This window comes from Pyxicephalus adspersus, chromosome 1, assembly GCF_032062135.1.
Source record: "Pyxicephalus adspersus chromosome 1, UCB_Pads_2.0, whole genome shotgun sequence".
Lineage (NCBI taxonomy): Eukaryota > Metazoa > Chordata > Amphibia > Anura > Pyxicephalidae > Pyxicephalus > Pyxicephalus adspersus.
Genome location: NC_092858.1, coordinates 81,746,372 through 81,769,660, shown reverse-complemented (window position 1 = coordinate 81,769,660; position 23,289 = coordinate 81,746,372). Strand labels below are relative to the sequence as shown.

The window sequence follows — 23,289 nt, the reverse complement described above, 5'->3', positions numbered from 1 at the left end:
TCAGTACTTGCTTTTGATGGGGGAAAGTACTGCCTCAGGTTTTGATAAATGCTTCTGTTTAACAAAAAACAACTAGCCAATATGAACTCTCCTTTAGCTGATATGACACCATGAAATACCTAGACCCACAAGTCACTCTAGGAGGCAATTAAAGATATGTTTAAGCACCCCCTAAACCCCCTGAATTCATTTCATTTTTCATTTCAATTAGTTTCAATTTCTGTTCAGGTAGCTTTAATATCATATCCGTTTATAACAGACCAAAAACAGACATCTAATATATTTTAGTGGTATTTCCTGAAAAAAATGAATCTCCTTTTTTTTTTGACTATGGTCTGTAGGTGTCCTGTACAGCCATTGGTATACCTAAATTGATTACAATTGACTGGTTATTAGCATATTGTACATAAATATACATTTAGTAGTGCATATTAATAGCACTTCTTGTCCTGAGGTAAGTTAGGTATTCTGCAGAAGCTATGTTTGCATAGTGTGTGTATGTATGTATATATTTTTATTTTTTTTGCTAATTATTATTGTAATTTATAGGGTGTGACCTACTGTGGTGAGAGTTCAGCTAGCAATCTAACAATGGCAAATGTTCCTTGGCATGAAGAGGTCATTCATTTTGTTCAAGAGTTGGCAGATCTGCTTCCAGATTATGAAGTTGCGTGTGAACATGAACATTCAAACTGTATGCTAATTTCTCATAAAAAGGTAATTACTTTTTTTGTAATAAGATTGTACATTAAAGTATCAATGGTTTCTTTAGCCGGAGATTTATCTTGCCCCCCCCCAGCATGTACATTTGTTTAAATATATTACACAAAAAGTTTTTTTTTTTTTGGACACCAAGGACAAACTTTCATCAGGCAGGATGTCCATTTTCCAAGGACAATAAAGTTTTAACAAAAAGAAAGGAGAGGTGGTGAGGCCTATTTCATTTCTGCAGGGTAACCATATAGGTCATGCTAAAGGCAACACAATGAGCTAAAACGTCCTACACCAAGCATCTAGAAAACCATCTTAACTAATTTACACTTTACTTCCATGTCACACAAAAAAACACACTTAAAAAAACCTGGGTAGAGCTATTCATATCATACATTTAGTTATTAATGTCAAGTCTACATACATAACCATTGATTTATATCCTAGTTACAATATAGTATCTACAGTCATTTATCCTTGAGTCATTACTTGAACACACTTGTCTCTGGCTGGTTAGCGTTCACTAATGCAAGTTAGGGTAATTGCAGCTGGAACATTTGCTGTTGTCATTTACTCTGATATTGGAAATCTTAAAAAAAAAAAAAAAAAAAAAAAGCTCTGTAGACCATCCTGGTTATAGTTGGGAAAAACAAGACACTTATTTTTCATGTATGGTAAAGATAGACAAGACATATACTTAAGAACAGGGGGATGTTAAAGGAATGCACTTTTTTTGACCTTTCCATTATACTAATGCAGAAAATTTAGGGTTTTCTACAGATTCCATTGCTGCTTTTGCAGCTTTTTTAGGATTGGTTTAGTTTGTTTATATTAAGCCAAAATAAAGACAACCTTCCACCAAAAGTGACCTGGTCATAAAGGTGGTGTGGATTAAAGTAGCAAAATAAGTAAAGTGTGCAGTAATTATGCTTGCTTTAATAAAACACATATAAACATATAAAAACATAAAACAAATATTAATGCTTGTAAAAAGAATCTGCTCTGGTTCTCCCTTCTCCTAAACAACCTTACATTCACAAACAAACCTGTGTGTTACTGCTGCTGAATGAATACAAATATATAATATAAAAAAGGTTGCAATGACGTAGTTTGTCATAAGTTTTTGGCACACTGAAGCATGGAATTGAATTCCACTTGTGCTATTACAATAAAATGAAGTTGAAATTCATGGTTTATTACATGAGAGTGCCTGGAATTGCCTATTCCCATCTTAGTTTCACAGTCCTGCCACTTCAGAGTTGCTTGAAAAATCTATTTTAATGTAACACCGTGATGAGATTAGAAGGGATGAGAGTTTAGTATGAAATAATAGTAATCTTTAAAAGTATTGGACCATGCTTACTGTTGTGTAGCATAACACCATGTATTTAAGTTGCCTTATGCTTTGCTAGCAAAATTCTTTAGTGTGTTTTAGGGTTTATTTAATGTGCCAGGGTAAAGTGTAACTTTGAGACAATAATAATCCCCTCTGGTTGACCTATAATATATATAATATAATATTAATATATTTTATTTTTATTTTTTTTTCCTTTAAACCTGTCATACATTTGTTTTCCACCAAAGCTATGAATCTTTTGTTTTTGTTGTTGCTGTGAAGTGAAATGTGAAACATCCAGGCACCTAATCAGCATGCAAGCCAGAATGAATAATTATCATAGATGAAATCTTTACTGTCAGTGCATCATAAAGCACTGCAAAATAAGCCAACTCACATTTGTTTCTGCCCTAAAAAGGACAAAATCTATATTTTGCTATATTCTGAACACCAGAGGTAGAAATAACATTATGCTCAACAGTAATATGTCACTATAGTTCAGAACTTATAGTTCAGTTCCTGTTTTAGTCACACAAACAACTCATACTTAATTTTAATTTGTTACTCATGTGGAACAAACAAAGTTCTCAAGACCGTATTCTACAATAGATGTTAAAATCAAAACTTTAATAAGTAGTTAAACGTCTTATGTGCATTATTCAGTTATTTTGTCGTCTTGTTTCATTGATAACCATTTTTATTTGCACAGATGTTGCCTTAATTTCTACATTCATTACGAGCATTATTGAAGTGATTGACAGCTTATTTGGATTCTAGAACACACAAGCCTATCTTTTTACTTAACATGCAGATCCAGTCCATCTTCCATCATTCAGAAGTTCTAAAACATTGTACACACATATAAAACTTTTTGCTTCCATTTTTTTTTCTTTAGAAAGTAAGTGATCTGAATCTGATTTGATATGCTCAATTATTTCTATACATGATACGAATTTTCATCAGTATACACTACCACGTCTAATCTAGCCACAGCTCCTTGCAACATAAAAAAGTCATTCTCTTACAGTTGGTCATCATCAGAATTCCCATCAGATCTTATTTTTTTATCTGATCAGAAATGAAAATCTCAACCTGGATAAAACAGAACTCATCATCATCCCCCCATCAAATTTCAAATCTCCCCCTAACATATATCTAACTGTTAACAACACTGTTATTCGGCCCTCCCCTCAGACACGTTGTCTTGGTGTCACCTTTGACACAGCCCTGTCATTTACCCCCCATATTCAGAACATTTCCAGGTCCTGTCACTTTCACCTACGCAACATCTCCAAAATCCACCTACCTGTCCCCTGAGACCACCAAACTCCTTGTACATGCTCTTGTCATCTCTTGTCTGGACTACTGTAACAACCTCCTCTCTGGTATTCCACTAACCCGACTCTCTCCTATACAATCTAATATGAATGCTGCAGCCAGATTCATCCATTCTTCCCACCGCTTCTCTTCCGGTGCATCTCTTTGTAGTTCTCTCCATTGGCTTCCATTTCACCTTAGAATCAAATTCAAGCTCCTGTGCTTTGTATTTAAATCCCTACACAGTTCTTGTCCCACTTACATTTCTGACCTGGTAAAAAAAATACTCCCCCTGCTGCTTTCTCCGCTCCTCCAATGACCTACTAATGACTTCCTCACTCATAACCTCATCACACGCATGGATACAAGACTTCTCTAGAGCTGCTCCAACTCTCTGGAATGGTCTTCCTCGTCCTATTCGGCCCTACTTTCTGCTCATTTAAAAGAGCGCTCAAAACCCATTTTTTCAAACTTGCCTACCCATCTTCTTCTATCTTTTGAAACTATCACTACTTCCCACCGCTACATATCTCCCATCCTATTGTGTGTAAATTCCCCCACCTACTAGATTGTAAGCTCTTCGGGGCAGGGTCCTCTCCTCCTGTATCACTGTCTATATTAGTCTGTCATTTGCAATCCCTATTTAATGTACAGCGCTGCGTAATATGTTGGCGCTATATAAATGCTGTTTAATAATAATAATAATAATAATAATAATAATAATAATAATAAAATCTGCCTAACCCCAGTGTACTAACCTATATGGAGATGAAAGTAAAAGGAAGTCACATGTAAATTTAGGTCATTTGTAAAATTGCTGAAAGGTCCTCTTCCTCGTCATTCCTCGTCCTCAAATTCCAGAAAAGTCAGGGTAGGGTTTGCCGCTGGAACTGTTGCCTGTCAAGAATCACTATCAATGGTATTCAGACAGGTTCTTGCAGCATGTACTATCAAGAGTGGTAGTCTGCAAATACCACAACCTAACACATATCCTTTATTAAAGGGGTGGATTCATCAGATTCATGTGTTGGAAAATCAATCTCCTGACCATATCTTGCTGGGTCAACAAGCAAATTTTAGTCATTGCTAAGATATGCTGATTAAGAATTTATTCTCTGAATTGCCCAATCATACCAAAACCAATGTTATTCTCTTCATATTGCTGCAGATTGATTTCACCGTCTGCTTAATAAAACAAAATTGTGCGTGGGACTGCCTGATCTGTCCAAATGGTTAAGGGAACCATTTATCAATGAGTAAACAGATTGTTTGCCAGTGCTTTTTTATGTATTTGTTAAGCTTTAGATAATCAACTGTATTCAAAAGTGATGTCAGATGGGAATGTTAAGCACAGTGTCCAAGCTACGCACAAATCTCACCTATTACATAGCAGTGCAATATTTATAATATATTGACACAAATTCCTTTTTTGTCTACCAATGTAAAAATGACACCAGGATGAAGTGGTATCTACTCACCTATTAAGCTAAGACTTTGATGTGATCCATTTTTTATATGCTGGAATGGAGTGCCTCGCTACCAAACTAGCTCTAAATATTTCCTTCTGGTGATGTGCAAGGTTTCATATGACATTATTTTAATTCTCTAATTTTATATTCAGCTTATGGAATTTTATAGTAAACCCGACAGCTATTGCAGATAGTATAATACTACTTTACTACGTTTATGCAGGCCAAGGTCACCTGCGTCAGAGAAGCATCAGACATTTTAAATAAATTTTTTTTATAATTCCATTTATTATTTAATCAATGTCAGTTAGTCCTATTTATTACATTATCAATAAATAGGTAACAATTATGTAACATATACCTGGAATCAATGTGTTAAGTAAAGATGTCTGGAGGCATTAGAACATTTTTGGACCTAATCAGGAAATATCTTTTAGTCGGTAGACCTTCTCATTGGTTGTTATAGTCCTACTGCCCCCCTTTCATAAAATAATGAATGGTTTTTTAAATACCTAAATTCCCGTTTTGTTTTTTTGACAATTTAGAGTTTTTTTTTTAAATCTTTTTACTATAGTTTACTGCTGCTATATTATAGTTACTCTATAAATTTCTAAACATAAAAATTAAAAAATTCATGTCCTTTTTTTTTTTGCAGAAGGTATTGTCGTAAAAATGATCTTTCATGATCGTTTCCAGCGACAAACTGCTGAAAGATGAACAAGTGCTGTACATAAAGCGCCGTTCTGTTTTATGTAGAGGGGAGCAAGTATCCCGCTGTGCTCTCCTCTCTTCACTTCTATTACGGTCGTTCATCACATGTCATTCATGGATCAATGTCTAAAGACAACTGTACACAAGTCCGAATCTTCCGCAAGACAAGCCCAACAGCTTGTATCGGACGAGAATCATCTGACATGTATACATAGCCTTGTAGAGAAACTTGTAGAGAGTGAGAAAAGCTCTTGCGTGAAAGAACATTGACCACAACATTGAATTATTGTGCAATACAAGACATACAACTTTTCCATGAGGACTGGGTGCTTCTTGAACTTGTCATCCCAGGAAAGCGTTGCATTTTAACATGCTGCTATGTGGCCAGACTAACCCATGTCAAATGGTATGATGTTATTAGTTTGCAGTGCCAGGATTACTGGGTACATTAATTAAAAAATGTTTTGGTAATATTTTTATTACTCCAATGGAAGTTTCCCTGAAAGCTGTGATAGTATACATTTTGGCTTTCTGACAAATGGTCCAGAGCATGAAGTTTGAATATCTGGCTTCCAGTAAAGGAATTTCACCTTCTCTGTTTGAATGTCACAGCCACTCTCATGATGATATTCTGTTCTATTATTTCTGGCATACATCTCACAATGGCCCTAATGGAAAGAGCCAGGATCTTGCCAACCAGTTTTCACATTTGGAATTGGGTAAGAATGTGTTATCTTGGAGGCTTTTTCTATTTATGTGAAGCTAAGTAAGCACTTTGTCTATCATCTGCTTGGCTACAATGGCTCTCTAGTGTTAAGGGCTAAATGTATTAGCATTCCAAGCACTATCACTCTACAAATGATTTGGCTTTTTTTTTTTTTTTTTTAGGGAATCCTATGTACAATAGTGTTGAGGTGCAATTACTACAGCATTATGCAAAAATGTGTTTTTTAATATAACATTGGTGAAAGATTACTTTTGAAGAGACAAGTCACTGTACAATACTTACCTTTCTGAAGTTGACTACCATCCCATAGCAATATGCTATATTTGCAGCCATATTTTGTGATACTTTAATTTGTTTTTTTTTTTCAATCAGTTTATTCTGTAAACTACAATTAGCTGTTTACAATTGATAGAGATTTATAGCATTTCTGATGCAGTTATAAATCTTAATCAGAAACCTTCATTATTTTTTTAAACATTCAGCACACTAAAGCCCTTAAAGATACAATTCACTTTTATTTAAAAACTAAGATCAGAAATTAGACAGTTGTTGGCTGCAAGTAAAATTTACTTGGTTTAATAATCTTTTTGCAAAGTTGTTCTTGTTCTTTGCTTGAGATAAAAACATGTATAACAATATACAACAATATAAAGAATAAAAATAAGGCCAATATAATATATAAAGTAAGAACAAGTTAAAACTCCCAAGAAGATTGCAAACAAGAAAGGAAATGTGTAAGAACCAGGGGCAGTTCTTTGTCCTTTTTTCTTGTCATCTAGCTGGTCTATTTGCTAGATAGATAAAAACTGTTTGCTTTCAGCAAAGTCTCCCAGATTGAAGCATTATGCTGTACTTTAATCAGACTCTGTGATTTTTGGTAGTTGATTGTACCAATTAAATTTATGAGGGGTTCACAAGGGGGAATTCCTTTGTTTTAACTATATATTAGAGGATTTGATGTGGGTGGGGGTTGGGGTATATTAATATATGGAATTATATGCTACCCGTGATATACATTTTCTTTTCCTCTCCTACATACTGTGAATGGGAATCCTTGTGCAACATCTTTAGAACTGCTTAAACACAGTGAGCAGGATTTGTGAGCTATCCTGGGCTTGTATGTTGTTTTTAAAGAATGAAATTAATAGATCAATTCTGGTTTATGTGAGCTAACAAATAAACAGCGCTTAATGGTTTTAAAAAAATCCTCCTCCTTGCTCTCATTAGAGAGATACTAATTAATTTTTGGCTGACTCACATTTATTACTTACCAAGCTTTATAACTTGTCTCCACAACATCTTTTAATGTCACTGAATAAATCTGCTGTGAGTTTCAATCCTCAGCAGTTAGGCATAGCAGCCATATTGTAGTACATTGCTTCAGCCTATTACAAAGTTCAAGACCTTATTCTTTTCCTAGGCTATGAACATGAAAATGGCTCACACAGTCCTATTTTCTGAAATGCAAGCATATTATATGAAAAGAACAATGCAGAGCTATGTTGGAAGATTTAGTTGTAATTAATATTTTATGGAGGCAAAGTGATGACTGGTGTGTTTGGAATGTGTTCTAAAGCTTGAACTTACTTTAGTAGGTGGTTATATCAGCTTGTTAAATGGAGCTCCTGTTTGTTATAGCAGGTATTATAAAATACAAGTATGGAGTCAATGGAAAGATTCACCTATGTGGTTGCAATGCTAGCCTTTATAGACCAAGATCAAAGCTAGCCTTTATAGACCATACATGGAACTTTCTGCACTTCCTAGACACTTCCATACATAGAACAAAAAAAGGTCCAGTGAACTGCTTGATAAATCAAACCGTATATACCTAGGGGGTCTTAGCTAATGCCCTAACATGTTTCTGTTTGTATGTACAATCTATGTGCACACTTATTAGGGTTGCAGCATCTGTGCTACTTTTTGACAACTTTTAGTCATCCTTTAACTTCCTTTCACTCTACACCTGTCACCCAGACAATCTTCTGTAATTTTTATGTTTTGAGAAGTCAACATTACACAAGGCTGTTTCCAACCACCACAAGGCAATGTAGAGTGCTGAAAATTGGCCACTGACACACCCAGCGTTGTATTTTGTGTGTGAGAGAAGTGTCACATAAATGGCACAATATTAATAGTATACCTAGATGTATTGGAACCTTTTTAATAAGCTCAGATGATAAACTGGGTGATGGGGAAGCACTGAGAAGAAATGATGCTTGCTATTCTTATCTCATGAATGTCATTGCAGAAACATTGTCTTGCTTACATTGAAGGGCAAAGGAAAATACTTGTTCTTGATTAACCTTATGGGTAGGATGGTGGAGGAAAGGTCTCCCAACTGTTGACCAGTGTAAACTCCTTGGCTTATTCAAGACTATGTATGAAGCAGCACTGCAACTTGGACACAAGTGTGAAGCAGGCAGTCATGTTTACTCTGCAATGGGCATAGTGTAGGTTTGCTTTGGGTTAATATTTTACTTCTATAATAAAAAAAAAAAACATGTTTAGATGCATCATAAATTAGGGTTACTTTCAGTGACATTCTCTTATATGAATAAGATCAGATGCTTTACAACCATTTCAAAAAGATACTGTGGATTTTAAATTATTTGGTCAAAAGTCAGTATTTCTATTTAAAACATTGGTTATCAGAAAAATGGGTCTTGCTCTGTGTTAATAGCATATACCATGTATACTTTTTTATAAACCATGATTTTGGTTTACACACAGGTCACTTGATGTCACTGTGTCCTTGTGTAAAGCTTAAAGTTTATAACAAACTCTTGGCATCTGAAACATCGTTTGTAACACTTTACACGAGGCCACAATGTCATCTACTGGTGGCCAACAATAAAAAACAAAGATCATTTAGGAGCAAGTGACCCACCATAACCAACTCCAATGTACAAAATACTTAAACCTATAAAAATGATAAACAGACCGAGCCTATGTGATGTGATTTTATTGGTATTTCTGTTGATTACTTATTTAAATGTTAGCAGTCACTCTCACATTTTGTGCCATAAGTGTGTACTGTCAATATTTTCCTGTTTTTTCAAGTAAAAGTATTTGGTTTATTTTTGGATTGATTTATATTTCTGTGTTTATAAAATACCAGTCAAACCAGTTTAAAAAATATTATATATATTTTTTTTTATTTTCACCAGGAATCCTTTAACAACAAAGCTTTTTGCATACATCCAGAAAGTGTATGCAAAATGAAAAACAGAAAGGATATCAATACTACATGGAGAACACCTTTTTTCGATAATATTTTTCGATATTAGTTCCTTTTCTGTTCTATGCATAGGGTCATTTCACGTAAATCATCCCAAATCGTCAGGAAAAATTAAAATGCTATAAAAATCTTTTTTATTACAGATGTATGTGTGTAAATACAGCACAAACTGACAATGATCATGTAGGTGTTATTGAGCTTTATTAGAAAGCCCCAAAAAATAAAACCTCTATTTACAAATTAAATTACAACACCGTGTACAATGGGCCTGATTTATTAACCCCCCCCCCTAGCGTTCTCATTCCGTCCAAATTTCCATGCAAAAAGCGTTACATTTTTTTGCATGGAAATTTATCCTGCATTGTAGGCTATAATTCTTGGGAAAAACTCACCGTGCAATATTAATATGTGCAATATTAAATTTATTAAACTTTAAATAAAAAAAAAAACCACAAAAATCTGTTAAAAGGAAGTGTACAGTAGCATATATAATAAAATTATATATATATGAAAATTTCTTTGTATTGGACTCAATACAGCTATTTTGTATTGAATACAATACAAAATTATTTGGGGAGATAACCCCGGAGATTGTCTCTCCATTGCACTGCTGAAGATCGAAGAAGACGGACCTGTCTCCAGGACCTGGGGGGACCAGCAGGATGACGGGGGACGACAACGGAGCAAGGTAAGTGGTTTCTTTTTTTTAGGTTAAAACTACCCCGAGTGTGACTTGGGATTACTGCTATTTGCAGGTAAAATCCACCCCAAGTGACACTCAGGATTACTGCTAGGGGGGTAAAGCTCTCCAAGGCTGGGGAGGATATACTTTCATAAGTGAAGTTGGGTGATCCAGCAAACCTCAAATGGATCTGGTCCAGAAGTGAAAACATTTGCTAGCAAATAGGAATCGTCTTTTAGGAAATCCATTCCAGGTTTGCTTGATCACCCAGCTTCACTGGTGAAAGTGTATCTTCCCTAGCCTTGGAGAACTTTAATACGTCAGGACCAATGTCTTTTCCCTTTAGTATGTTAATGACTGAATTTTAATAGAAAAAAAAATCTGCTTTAGCTGTGGCTTGTAACAGTGTTTTTTTTAGAAGTGATTCAAGCTGCATATTCCTAACATTTCAGTTGTGCTTGTAGGTGATTTTCCTATGCTTTTCATTGAAAATGGTTCAACTATCAGTATTTATTATGGATGATGTGTGGTGAGATGTACAAGTTCTAAAAGTCTGAGTCCCTTCTCGGCTTAATATTGAACTTGCTGCATTAAACATCTAGAAGTTGTGTTTCTTAGTGCAGAGATCGTGGAATCTTTAAACAAAATATATAGTTCTCTAAGTGCCTTCCAATTCATTTCCTTCTCTTCATATGCCAGTGCAACAAGTTAGCAATGCATATTTGTTTTTATATATATACACACATACATACATACATACACACGCACGTTTTTGGATTATGTTCGATAACTTTTATTGCATATATTAAACATAAGAAAACTCTTCGGGCCTATTCATAAACATAATTGGCCTGTATTTTCTGGAAGCAAAAAAATAAGATCAATACCTCACCCAACAAACTAAAAGTTGATGCAGGGAGTAGAAAACATCCATTCATTCTTCCATAGTTTGATTGAGAAGATGGTTGAACTCCTATTCTTAAGTGCATTTGTTTTGCATTTTATGCTGAATGCTGTTAAAATAGCAGCATATTTAGGAATATTAGGTTCCAGGTAATTTGCATTTGCCAAGCCAAGTTGACCCTGGATAAAAGCAAATATTGACCAAAAAATATGAGTATTGTTATTAGAATATTGGTTTTCTTTGTGTATTTATTTCTAGATCTTGCATTAATCTATCATGAAGCTTTGCTTCTGTGCAGGAGCTTCATGTAATAAAGACCAGTCACTTCTGTTCCCTTTCTTTGCTGAGCGACTTGTCTTGTATTCACCTTTCGTTCTCCCTCACATGTCTTCTGTTTGCACAATTTACATGCATTACCGTTTTCTTATCACTTCTACTTTTATAACTGGGATCAAAAAGGCATTTGGTGTATACAGAATGGATGTATATACTTTGAAGAATAAAGTTAAACAAAAGTTGGATGTCCTGATTTTGACCCCATTTGATATCAAATCTTAAATGGCCTTTTTTTTTGTATACATTGCAGCATTGGCATCCACCTTTAATCTTTCTCATAAACTCAGCTTAGACAATGCTGTGGACATTCCACAGTTTACTTTTTTTTTAAAAAAAGCAGGAACTAAAGTTTCAAACAAGCTCTTGACCTCTGTAGCTGCAACCACTGTGGAGAAATTCAAACAAAATAAAAAAAAAACAAAAAGTAAAAGCACTTCTTGCAGATGAGGATAAACTTCTGGTGTGTGTAACTACAAAGGTCAGTGTGGGCTTGTTTTAAAATCCTATTGTTGTTTAAGAATGTTAATTAGTAGTTTCAACAGCCTGGTCACAGTTCTACTTGAACAATACAGTATGTTCCTCTTCAAAACTTTGTGTTGTGAAAAACAATAAAAACCTCCTCCTGCATAGATTTTTTTTGTTATACTTTATCATGTAAACAAGAGAAAGATTTGTTTGTTTTATGCAATGTCACCTGTTAATCGGAACATTGGTAAGCAAAAGATGTATATACAGTTAGTTCAATAAATATTTGGACAGAGACAATTTTTTTCTTATTTTTGTTCTGTACATTACCACAGTTAGATTTAAATGAAACAACTCAGATGCAGTTGAACTGCAGACTTTCAGCTTAAATTCAGTGGGTTGAACAAAAAGATTGCATAAAAATGTGAGGAACTAAAGCCTTTTTTTTTAACACAATCACTTCATTTCAGGGCTCAAAAGTCATTGGACAATTAAAAAGCTGAAAATAAAATGTTCATTTCTTAATACTTGGTTGAAAACCCTTTTCTGGCAATGTCAGCCTGTAGTCTTGAACTCATGGACATCACCAGATGCTGGGTTTCCTCCTTTTTAATGCTCTGCCAGGCCTTTACTGCAGCGGCTTTCGGTTACTCTTTGTGGCCCTTTCTGTCTGAAGTTTAGTCTTCAACAAGTGAAATGCATGCTCAATTGGGTTCGGATTAAATGGTATGCTTTGGATCATGACCTGTTTCATGCCTTCTCCATACTTTTTTCTTGCCATCATTCTGGTAAAGGTTGATTTTGGTTTCATCTGTCCAAAGAATGTTTTTCCAGAACTGTGCTGTTTTGTTTTTTTTAGATGTTTTTGAGCAAAGTCCAATTTAGCCTTTCTATTCTTGAGGCTTATGAGTGGCTTGCACCTTGCAGTGCACTCTCTGTATTTACTTTCATGCACTTCTCTTTACTTTCATGTCTTCTCTTTATGATAGACTTTGAAATCGATATGTCTACTTCCTGGAGAGTGTTGTCACTTGGTTGGCTGTTGTGAAGGTGTTTCTCTTCACAATGAAAATGATTCTGCGATCATCCACCACTGTTGTCTTTCGTGGTCCAGGTCTTTTGGCGCTGCTGAGGTCACTAGTGCTTTGTTTCTTTTTCATGATGTACCAAACTGTAGATTTTGCCACTCCTAATATTGTAGCAATTTCTCAGATTGGTTTAAGGATGGCTTGTTTCACCTGCATGGAGAGCTCCTTTGACCGCATGTTGTCCGTTCACAGCAAAATCTTCCAAATACAAGCACCCCCTGAAATAAAGTGATTGAGTAAAAAAAAAAAAGGCTTTAGTTCTTCACATTTTAATGCAATCTTCTTGTTCAACCCACTGAATTAAAGCTAAAAGTCTGCAGTTCAACTGCATGTGAGTTGTTTCATTTAATATTTATTGTGGTAATGTACAAAACCAAAATTAGAAAAAAGTTGTGAAAACAAAAAAGTTAGAAAAAAGTTGTTCAAATTGTAGCAAGGCCTATTTGCAGAATGTGTTAAAAATGTTTGTGTGTTCTGTGATATGTCTTTACAAAAACGAGTGTGCCCTACAATGTAAGTGCTGCTTCACTTTAAAATAGAACTCAAAACTTGTTTTTACCTCTTATATATACACTTGTGAAGTATTGTAGTATCTAGCTAAAATATATTGGCTAAATATGTTTTTATTCTGTTATAGTTCAAGATTGATGGAGAATGGTGGACTTGGATTGATTACGAGAAATTCCAAGAACTGATCCGCACATATGAGAAGAGTGGTGGGACTGAGACATTTACTGCCTTGGACTATGTTGCCAAAACTCCTAAATGGGCTCTATTTGGTTCTAATGAAAGGGGATTTGATCCGGTAGACACACGGTTCCAAAGAAAAAATAAAACAAAGGACATTTCTGGATGCTAGACACAATTGTTCAGCTGTATATTGAGAATTTCTTTCCTTTGGCTTAGACACCAGGCTGCCATGTTTATCAGTCCAACTTTTTAGGATGGTAATGTATGACAGTGCTCTAATCTTTTTAAAAAGCACCCTCATTTTTGTTTTGTATACATTTTATTTGGTTTTGGTTTTTTCATTTATCTTTGTGATTATTGTTGCTCCTGGTTTGAACTTTTTATAGGCGGTTTCTAGGTAAATAAAAATAATTAACTCTCTAACTATACGTTGCTTTTATGTTTAGTTTCTTAAAGTGGATTTGAACTCCAAATCTAAAAAATGAAGGAAAGGGGAGGGGAAAAGGCTTTTTAAAAGGGCACTCAATTGTAAACTGATAAAAACATTTACTTTATTCAGAATTAAATATAAACATATTATAAGGAGTAGAGTGTTGCACTCATGAACAGAAACATATAGTGTTATCACAGCAAACATTTTTTGTAACTCAAGCTTAAGACCTTTCTTTCTGTTGTACACTCTTTAGTAAGCAGTTAAACATGATATGATTCTCCTTTTCCAATGCGTTTCGCCCACACAGGCTTCCTCAGGGGATTTGAAGAGTTGAGTGACACACTATAAAGGGATAAAACAGCATATATTGAAATATATGACTTAATAGATTGTAAATTGAGCATAAAGTGCACAAAGTACAATATGCTATTTCACATAACAGAATTAATGCATAACAATCTTATTCTGTTCCAAAGTAGGAATATGGTTTCCAATGGATTATTATTGTTGTAGGATAAATCAAAACGTATAGGAAAACTTATATTGATATATTGATATTGTTTGGTTGGTTCAATATGGTAAAGGTTGTGTATCTAAAAAAGATAATAGTAATAAAATAGGAGTACATATTTAGATGTAGGGAAGGTGTTAGTTAATAGTAGAACAGTAAACTTGAAATTTATCCAGCAGTCAGGAGGTTTAATAAAGATCCCGAGGCGGACTAGTAATTTTGTCTAAGAGTCGCTGAATTTTTTAAAATGTGTAAAGACAATTTCAAAGGATGTATATCCGTGATAAAATAATAATAAAGGTGGGTAGAGTTGTTATTATTTAAGTGTAATAAAAGTGTTATAAATAATATAAGTGTTATATGAAAAATTCAGGTGGCAGTGTGTTACCTGGTTAGTAACCCCAAAGTTTTTTTAATGTTTTTAATTTGAGTCTAAACGGTTATTAGTTCTACCGAGTGGGTAGATGGATAAAGACCCATTCTAAGAAAAAACATGGAAAAACACTTCTAATCGTTTTTAAATAAACTCCTAAGGCGCAATTAAAGTTGTATTCTAAAAATGAAAATCCATAAGAGGAGTAAAATGATAGTAAAACTAGGGGTTAAGCATAAGGACAGCCTGTCGACAACCAACCACACAAAAAGGGTTGGTGCTGCATACAGGGCATCCTTATAGCTGTGTGGTAAAAATGGATACAGTGAAACCATGCATGCATTATTTGCTGCGCATGCGTGCTTGATATAGTGAAGCTGCGGGCGCTGGGTTACTTACGCCTGACTCCCGTGAGCATGCATAATGTTGCATGCAGATACTACCATGTTTCCCCGAAAATAAGACACTGTCTTATATTTTTTTTGGCTCCCAAAAACACACTAGGTCTTATTTTCAGGGGATGTCTTATTTTTCCATGAAGAAGACTACAGTACACATTTATTGTTGAAAGTCACTCATGATCACTCATGTTCCCTTGATTGTCCCCTTCTGATCACTCTATGCAAATGACTGTCCCTTTCTGATCACTATGAAATGATTGTCCCCTTCTGATCACTATGAAATGATTGTCCCCTTCTGATCACTATGAAATGATTGTCCCCTTCTGATCACTTACCCGTAATTAAGTGCAGGGATCTCCAATAGGGCAGGGATCAGCAGCTTGCTTCCTTGTTCAGTGCAGGCTTTTTACTTTCAGTTTGGCTCAGGAATAGACACGCCCTGCAGCCAGCATCAGAGACACACACGCTGCAGCCAGCATAAAGGACACACACGCAGGATCAGATATCTGGAGCTGTCTCGGTGAGTACTTTTTTAATTTACCGGTATGTATGCTTTTATTTTCTTTTTCTCCTAGGTCTTATTTTCGGGGTAGGTCTTATATTAGGGCAGGTTTACAAAATAGTGCTAGGTCTTACTTTCGGGGTAGGTCTTATTTTCGGGGTAGGTCTTATATTAGGGCAGGTTTACAAAATAGTGCTAGGTCTTACTTTCGGGGTAGGTCTTATTTTCGGGGAAACACGGTAATGCCCTAACATGGACTGGGGCGTGTACATGGAAATTGTGGAACAGAAGAGATAGCAGGGAGGGATTAGTGTAACCCAATCCTCCGTAGTGAATAACAAAATCTGATAGATGTATTTAGTCTCTGGTGCTCTCACCTGACAGGGAGATTTGACTCCCAAGCAATTGGGTCCTGGTAGGCAGAAAGGGATCTAATGCCCAAATGATGGTCCCCAGCATGCATCAAAACTTAATGCTACAGTTGGGTTAAAAACATCCAGAGAATAGGACGCCTCCTGTTCCTTGTAGGGCACAGAAGGAAGGGCAGAACTTTTTAAAAGAAAATATAATGTGACAAGTTGCTCTGTAAAAGGATGTAATCCTATGATGAATAATGAGATAGTTGTTTTAAGATAATACTATAATTTAAGAGGAAACCATTTTTCTTTACATAATCAATAAGTATATTATCACAAATGTACAATACAAAATGCCAGAGAATGTATACCAGTCTATTGACATATTCAACAAAAAGGGTATAAGAAAATCTTAAAACATATATGTACATATATTCAGTAAAACATCCTTGCTCGCCAATATTCTATTTCGCACATAATAGTGAACTTCCTATGTAGAAACAATGTAATAAACGATGACATAATAAAGGACAGGCTTTCAAAGTGATATATATTACATTGATCATTTTACCGGTGTTGATCAAATAAAGATATTAATTTATCTGTTTCCCGAATTCCCATTTAGTTTTCCCAACATAAAATCTGCCACAAGTACATGAGATTAGGTATTTAATACCTGTGGTTGTACAATTGACATGATGTTAAATTTTATGCCATTTATCGTTTTGGAAAAGAAAGCTTTGCTGTACATTGAGCCATGGGTACGGTGAGCATTTTCCACATCTCACAGTGCCGAGGTCCAAATAGTGGGTAGATTCCTTAGGTACATCAGAATATTGGCTATGCACCAAAGTATCCTTCAAAGAGGATGATTTCCTATATGTAATGTTATGCCAGGGGTTAAGGAATTTGGATGTTTTCTGGTCACTAGGGAGTGTCTGCCAATGTTTTTTTAAGATGCTCTGAATTTGTTTGTATTAAATATTAAATGTAGTTTTGAGTATGACTTTGGTTTCTGATGCCTGAGACCAGGATTATGTAATAAGTGAATCACGATCACATGAAAGGGCTTGTTGATGAGCATTTTTAGGAAGCTTTTTACTTTAACCTCTTGCTTAGAGCTGCTCCCGAAGTGACTGGGACTCATTTTTGAAATCATATAGGTTAGTGCAATTCCATCTCAGTCTTAAATATTGGCTGAGAGGGATGGTTGTTTTGAGGGGATATGGGTGGGTACACTGCATCCTACAGCCACTGTATATCCGCAGGTTGTAACTATTGCATCTGAAGAGTGACAGCCTCAGGAGATTAAAAGTGGGCTTTGGTGACATCAGTACAGTGTTGCTTATTGTTCTTTTTGCTGGGGGCTGTGACAGGAGGAAGAACATCTTGCCTTTAACAGGGTAGCCAAGGAAGCCTGCTATAGACAAGACACCATGCAGAATAAGGTAAAGATAAGCTGCAGGGACCCCACATGCAATATTGATGACCAGCCCTATCCACTCTACCTGCCTGTTTTTGGTCTCTGCTTCCAGACTTTTCTTCAACAGTAACTTGCAAAAGACTTCATTTTGTTTTGTAAGTGTTTTTCTAATTTGATAGCACTAATTGGCATTACTTGCTTTTTTAAATGCCAAACTAAATATTTTTACTTGATCGGTATGTCTTATCTGAATAAGATATGCTTAGTTTTCTGGCAATAGAAATATTTGAAGTAGAGACATCTTCTTTTTTAAATTCTGTCCTGCTTAATTGAAAGACCTCAAGCTGCATTTGTCTTAAGGAACAATCATTTTTTTTCTTAAAAGGAAAAGTACAGCTCACAATGCAGATGTTGTTTGTTCAAAATCTGTACAAAACTAATTAGTGTATGCTGCTACGGTCTACATCCTTTATAACTATAAATTTTGTGTAGTTAATATTTAAAACTTAATGAAAGTAGAAGGTTATATTTGCATATAAATCAAACGTATTACCTTAATCTATTATGTGTTCCAAAAACACTTGTTTTCCTTATTTACAAATAATGCAATTAGGACTGTAAACTAGGTATTAACTTGTTCAATTGATATAAAAAGGAACTTTTATGGTGGATAACTATATTAAACAGTAAGTATTTCTTTTAGAAGGAGACATTTCTTTATTCTAAATATAAATCACCTGTTTTATACAGTTGTATTATCAGTAAGCAAGTAATCTTTTCAGTAAACTCAGCAGCTCTGACATCCTTTTTCTGTATAATAAATTACACTATAGTAAAGATCTGCCAATAAAACATGCATCCACCATTGGTATCCCATGGTAATGTTCTTAGGTTAAAAAGTCAACAAACATGGTTTTGTGGAGGAGCCTATGATGGCACTAATAGGACACGGATATTTAGATGGTTTTTAGGTTTTGCCGGTGCCAGTTCCAGGTATGCGCATCAAGAAAAATTCAAATGTTGTCCAGGCTCAGCTCACGTGTCGGCTAGCATATATACATCACACTACTAAATACAAACATTGTTGTTTCCACATACCATTCAAAGTGATAGTAAGCCTAGGAGCAAATATCAAGGACAATCTCATTCTGGGGTCCCTCACTCTATCCATGAATGCAAACACATCCTCCCCAACATTGAGTAACCACAATGGGACAAAAAGCTTGAAAATTGACTGACTTGATATTGCCCAAGGACCCTTGGGATGCAGCAGACATGAAGGAAGGTATTCTCTCTATCCCACTGCATCCCCCAGTTAAACACAAAATAATTAGTAGCTCACTCAAGCATAAGGAAAAACAAAATAAAAACAGCTTCACACCTGCAAATAAAGAGATCGTTGATTTGGAGCTGTTGTCCTTATAAGATTTGCGTCAAGGTTTGTTCTATTTTCTGTTGTCTATGATTGTCCTGCCCTGCGAGCTCTTTTCATCATGAGCTTGAATATCATAAATAAAAATTTCTTTAATGTACATTATTGTGCTTTCTCTCCTATACCATAACATGTTTTTGTCTTTAATATAAATTTTCTTTGTAGATATCAATACGAAGGTAATATCTGACATTTTGTGTATGTTTTTGGTTTTCTTTATTTCCATATATTTATACATTTTTCTTTTCTACTGGAGATGTAAAATTCTTGTGTAATAGACACACAATTTTTTCCCTAGAAGTCTGCACTAAAATATTTTTTTCAAGCTTTAGGCATTCTGTGTGTTCAGGTAAGAAAATCTGATGATGGGCGATTGTCTGACACAACACTAGGAGTTTTAAGTTTTGGTGAGAAACGCCCTAGGGGTTAATTACTGATAAAGGTATGTTACGGTTTTTGCAAAGAACACGGTAAAACAAATATTTCTTTAGACTAAAAGAAATGGATTTGTAACAATATTTCATCATTCTTGCAATGTACCCTAATAACCCAAAGGGTTTTTTTTTAATATGACCATAAGTATGCAAGTAAAGAAGCCTTTCGACTGCATCACGTGTCTAGTGATGCATATTTGCCAAAATATGTGCCAACGTTGTTTGTGCCTTGGCTGAAAGGCTGGAATATTTCAGATATTAAGCATGGCAAATGGAAAGCTACATAAAATTCAAACAACCTAGCAACTACACACTTATTCTGTTGCAATTGCTTAGTCCACAATAGAAACGAAAAATGGACAAATGGAGCGAAGGGCAAAAACTTGATAAGCAGAACAGGATCCAAACCAGTCAAGATTAAGCTGGGTCAGTAGCAAGTAAACAAAGCAGCTCATTTACAATGTAGTGCACACAACTCTGCATTCAGAGGTGTGAGCCAAGAAGTACGTTTGTGCAGATGCCCAAGACAACTGGCTAACAGGTCTTTCCTGATAGAAGTAGCCACATTATATGCATTGAAAAAATTACCAGTGGAAGGATGATGAAGGTAGTAGCAGGACCTGTCCATGAACTACATATTCCAGCATACCTTAAGTCTGTACCATGCAAGTATGCAAGCAAGAGGTATGTTCAAGGGGTGTCTAGGTTTCTGGAAGTAGCCCTTAAAATGGTATAGAAATAGAACACATAAAGCCAAAATATTTGTCCTCGAGCCATTTAAAATGACAAACCCAACCAATAAGGACATCATAACTGTTCTGTGTAGACATTTAGATGTGACAAAATAAAGTGAAGAAAACCGCTAGAGAGATCTTCCAGGAAGCGTCCATATGTTCAAAAGTGTCCAGAAGTGGCTGCAGGTTATTAAGAACAATAATGATACAGTGCTAGTCTAAAAACTAAATTCATCACCAGTGCAATATCATGGTCAAGGGTGAAATGTAAAATGATGTTTTATAGCAGGGCTACATGGGATTTTTTTTTTTATCTTCCTGCATAGTCATTGCTCAGCTTGTTGGAAGTGAATTTGTTCACAGAACAGTTGCAAAGAATGATTGGCCTTAAGTTGGGTAAATTGATCAGTGACAGGATTTATTTTTCCATATAGTTTAGCCCTTAGGTTTCAAGTCATGTCTATAACATCAGCACATTTGTTTATGAATCCTGATAATCTGCAGGCAGTTATCAAAGCTGGCAGAAAAAAAATCCAGACTGGGCCTAATGAGCAAGGCTCCGTTAAGTCTCCTCATTTGCAGAATGTGATTGTAACAAAAGCATAGTGTGTCCGGCTAAAAACTGATACATGGGAGCCCAGCTTTAAATTTATACACTATACAAGGCTCAGATCGCTTATCTTATTAGTTTAAAATGCATTTGGATACAGGACGTTCATGATACATAGGTTGTGAAATCACTTTTTCAGTTCTGCTTTGAGGATCGCTGTGATCTAGTTGTGTCCTTGTTTCCAGGCATTAAGTAACATGTAATGGGAATGTACAGCCGGTTGTCATTGGATTTCTAAGTGAGTGAAATTGCAGTAACACATCTTGACTTGGTTTGAAATGAGAAATCTCCTGTGTGTCAGCAGTTTGAATTTAGATTAGCATGCTGCTGCTGCCAGATCGAGGGATTTATTCAATCAGCTGTTACACCATTATAGCCCTACAAGTAGGGTGACATCTCCTCTGCGCAGTCACTATGCTGGTTTTAATTGGCAGCTTTTTAGCGAACCTTTATTATTTCTAAAGGTTTCTATACCACTAGTGCAAAGATTTTTTTTTTCATTAGTTAGTTGTTTTTAGAGACTAATGAACCTATCCTTGCAGTGCCTTGTTTTTTATATAGGATGTGTTTTACATGAGAATGATTTCAAACATTTATCTGATCAAATGTAGCTGATTTCTATTGATTTAGGTGAAAGGAAACAAGAACTAGATGATTACAAATAATTACAGATCATTAATGATAGACCATTATTGTTCCTTAGAATTTTTTTTTTTTTTGCACTATTTTTGTTATCTTAGTGAAGCTACAATGGTTAAGGAGCGGAGGGCAGAATAGAAAGCCAAAAACCTGCTTACCTTATTCAAACCACAATATATACCTTCACGAAGAATCAAAAGGAATGAAAAAACTGGCACATTCTTCTTCAGTTGTCATGCTGTCACTTTTAGATCTTTTAATAATGATAAAAAGTTATACCAAATTAAAAAACAAAGAGAGCCGAGTACCTGCACTAAATTTCCTGCAAGCATTTTTACCATTTCAAATTGATGTTCCTAATAAGTTTAAAGTGTAAATAAATCCATCCTAACAAATAACTTTAATTTGCTGCCTTTGGTCTGCTAAATAAATCATTTAAAGTGTTTTGTTGTATTTGATTGACAAATGCAATCAAATGCCTGTTGATAATGTAAGAGATTTAGAGCTGGCCTATGTATTGTGCATACTTTATCTGATTAGGTATTTTAGTTATTTACCTGGAATACTGAATAGACATTACAGGGATAAAACAGGTGCATGTATTGCAGAGATGTACCTAATATGTTTATTTTGCCCTGACATGTATTTGCACATATCAAGCCATGTTCTTGTGAGCATTTATTGTTTCCTTAGCATATTTCCACAGTAGAATTATTGTATCATGAGCCTGCTAGTGTATTCTTTATACAAAAATATATGAGTTGCTGGTTGTGATGCACATTGTTAACTTCAATAAAATTTGGTTTGAAAGCAAAAAATATATGCACTGCACTTCAGAAAATGAAACACAATTGAGCTCATGGTAAAACCCTGGTTGTTACTGTAGGTTTAGAAGTCAGGGGAGATAGTCTACTTTATCTAACGTTATTCAAATATAGATTTAATTTAACCCTAAAAAAATCCTGTCATAAGAATAACATACAGAATGCTATTGCTGAAGAATTTTTTTAGTGGTAAAACCACTGACCTCAGGTAATGCAAATCTTCATTATCAATTCAACTGTAGGATGTATAGATCTTTAAAATTTAGCTTTTATTCCTTCCTTAGCAAGTATGTTCGTGCTGGATATAAAACCAGTTTATTAGTTTAAAAACCTTTATGCTATTTCACTTTTAATTGGCTTAAATACATGGTAAAATTTAATGTGGAATCAAACTAAAAAAAAATAAAAAAATAATTTATTATTATTAATAATAATAATAATAATATTAATACAGGATTTATATAGTTATAAATGAGCAGAAAGTAGGAGCAAACCGAATAGGACGAGGAAGACCATTCCAGAGAGTTGGGGCAGCTCTAGAGAAGTCTTGTATCCCTGTATGTGATGAGGTTATAAGTGGTAGTAGGTCATCAGAGGAACAGAGAGAGTGGCTGGGGAAGTAACTGTGTAGGGATTTGAAGAAAAAGCCCAGGAGCTTGAATTTGATTCTAAGGTGAAATGGAAGCCAATGGAGAGAACTACAAAGAGATGCAGTGGAAGAGGAGCGGTGGGAAGGATGGATGAGTCTGGCTGCAGCAATCATAATAGATTGTAGAGGAGAGAGTCAGGTTAGTGGAATACCAGAGAGGAGGAAGTTACAGTAGTCCAGACAAGAGATGACAAGATCGTGTACAAGGAGTTTGGTGGTCCCAGGGGACAGGTAGGGGCAGATTTTGGAGATGATGTGTAGGTGAAAGTGACAGGACCTGGAAATGTTCTG

General features: G+C 35.3%; 1 protein-coding gene across 2 annotated transcripts in view; it reads left to right on the top strand.

Moving 5' to 3' along the window:
• LOC140333934 (S-adenosyl-L-methionine-dependent tRNA 4-demethylwyosine synthase TYW1-like) overlaps positions 1–14,100 on the top strand; it is a 100,914-nt gene extending 86,814 nt beyond the window's left edge. For both annotated transcript variants that reach the window (XM_072415965.1, XM_072415972.1), the window contains 2 exons: positions 550–717; positions 13,625–14,100. In XM_072415965.1, the coding sequence (XP_072272066.1) occupies positions 550–717; positions 13,625–13,846 (390 nt within the window). In that variant the 3' untranslated portion in view covers positions 13,847–14,100. The remainder of the gene's footprint in view (positions 1–549; positions 718–13,624) is intronic.
• The last annotated feature ends 9,189 nt before the right edge of the window (positions 14,101–23,289 follow it).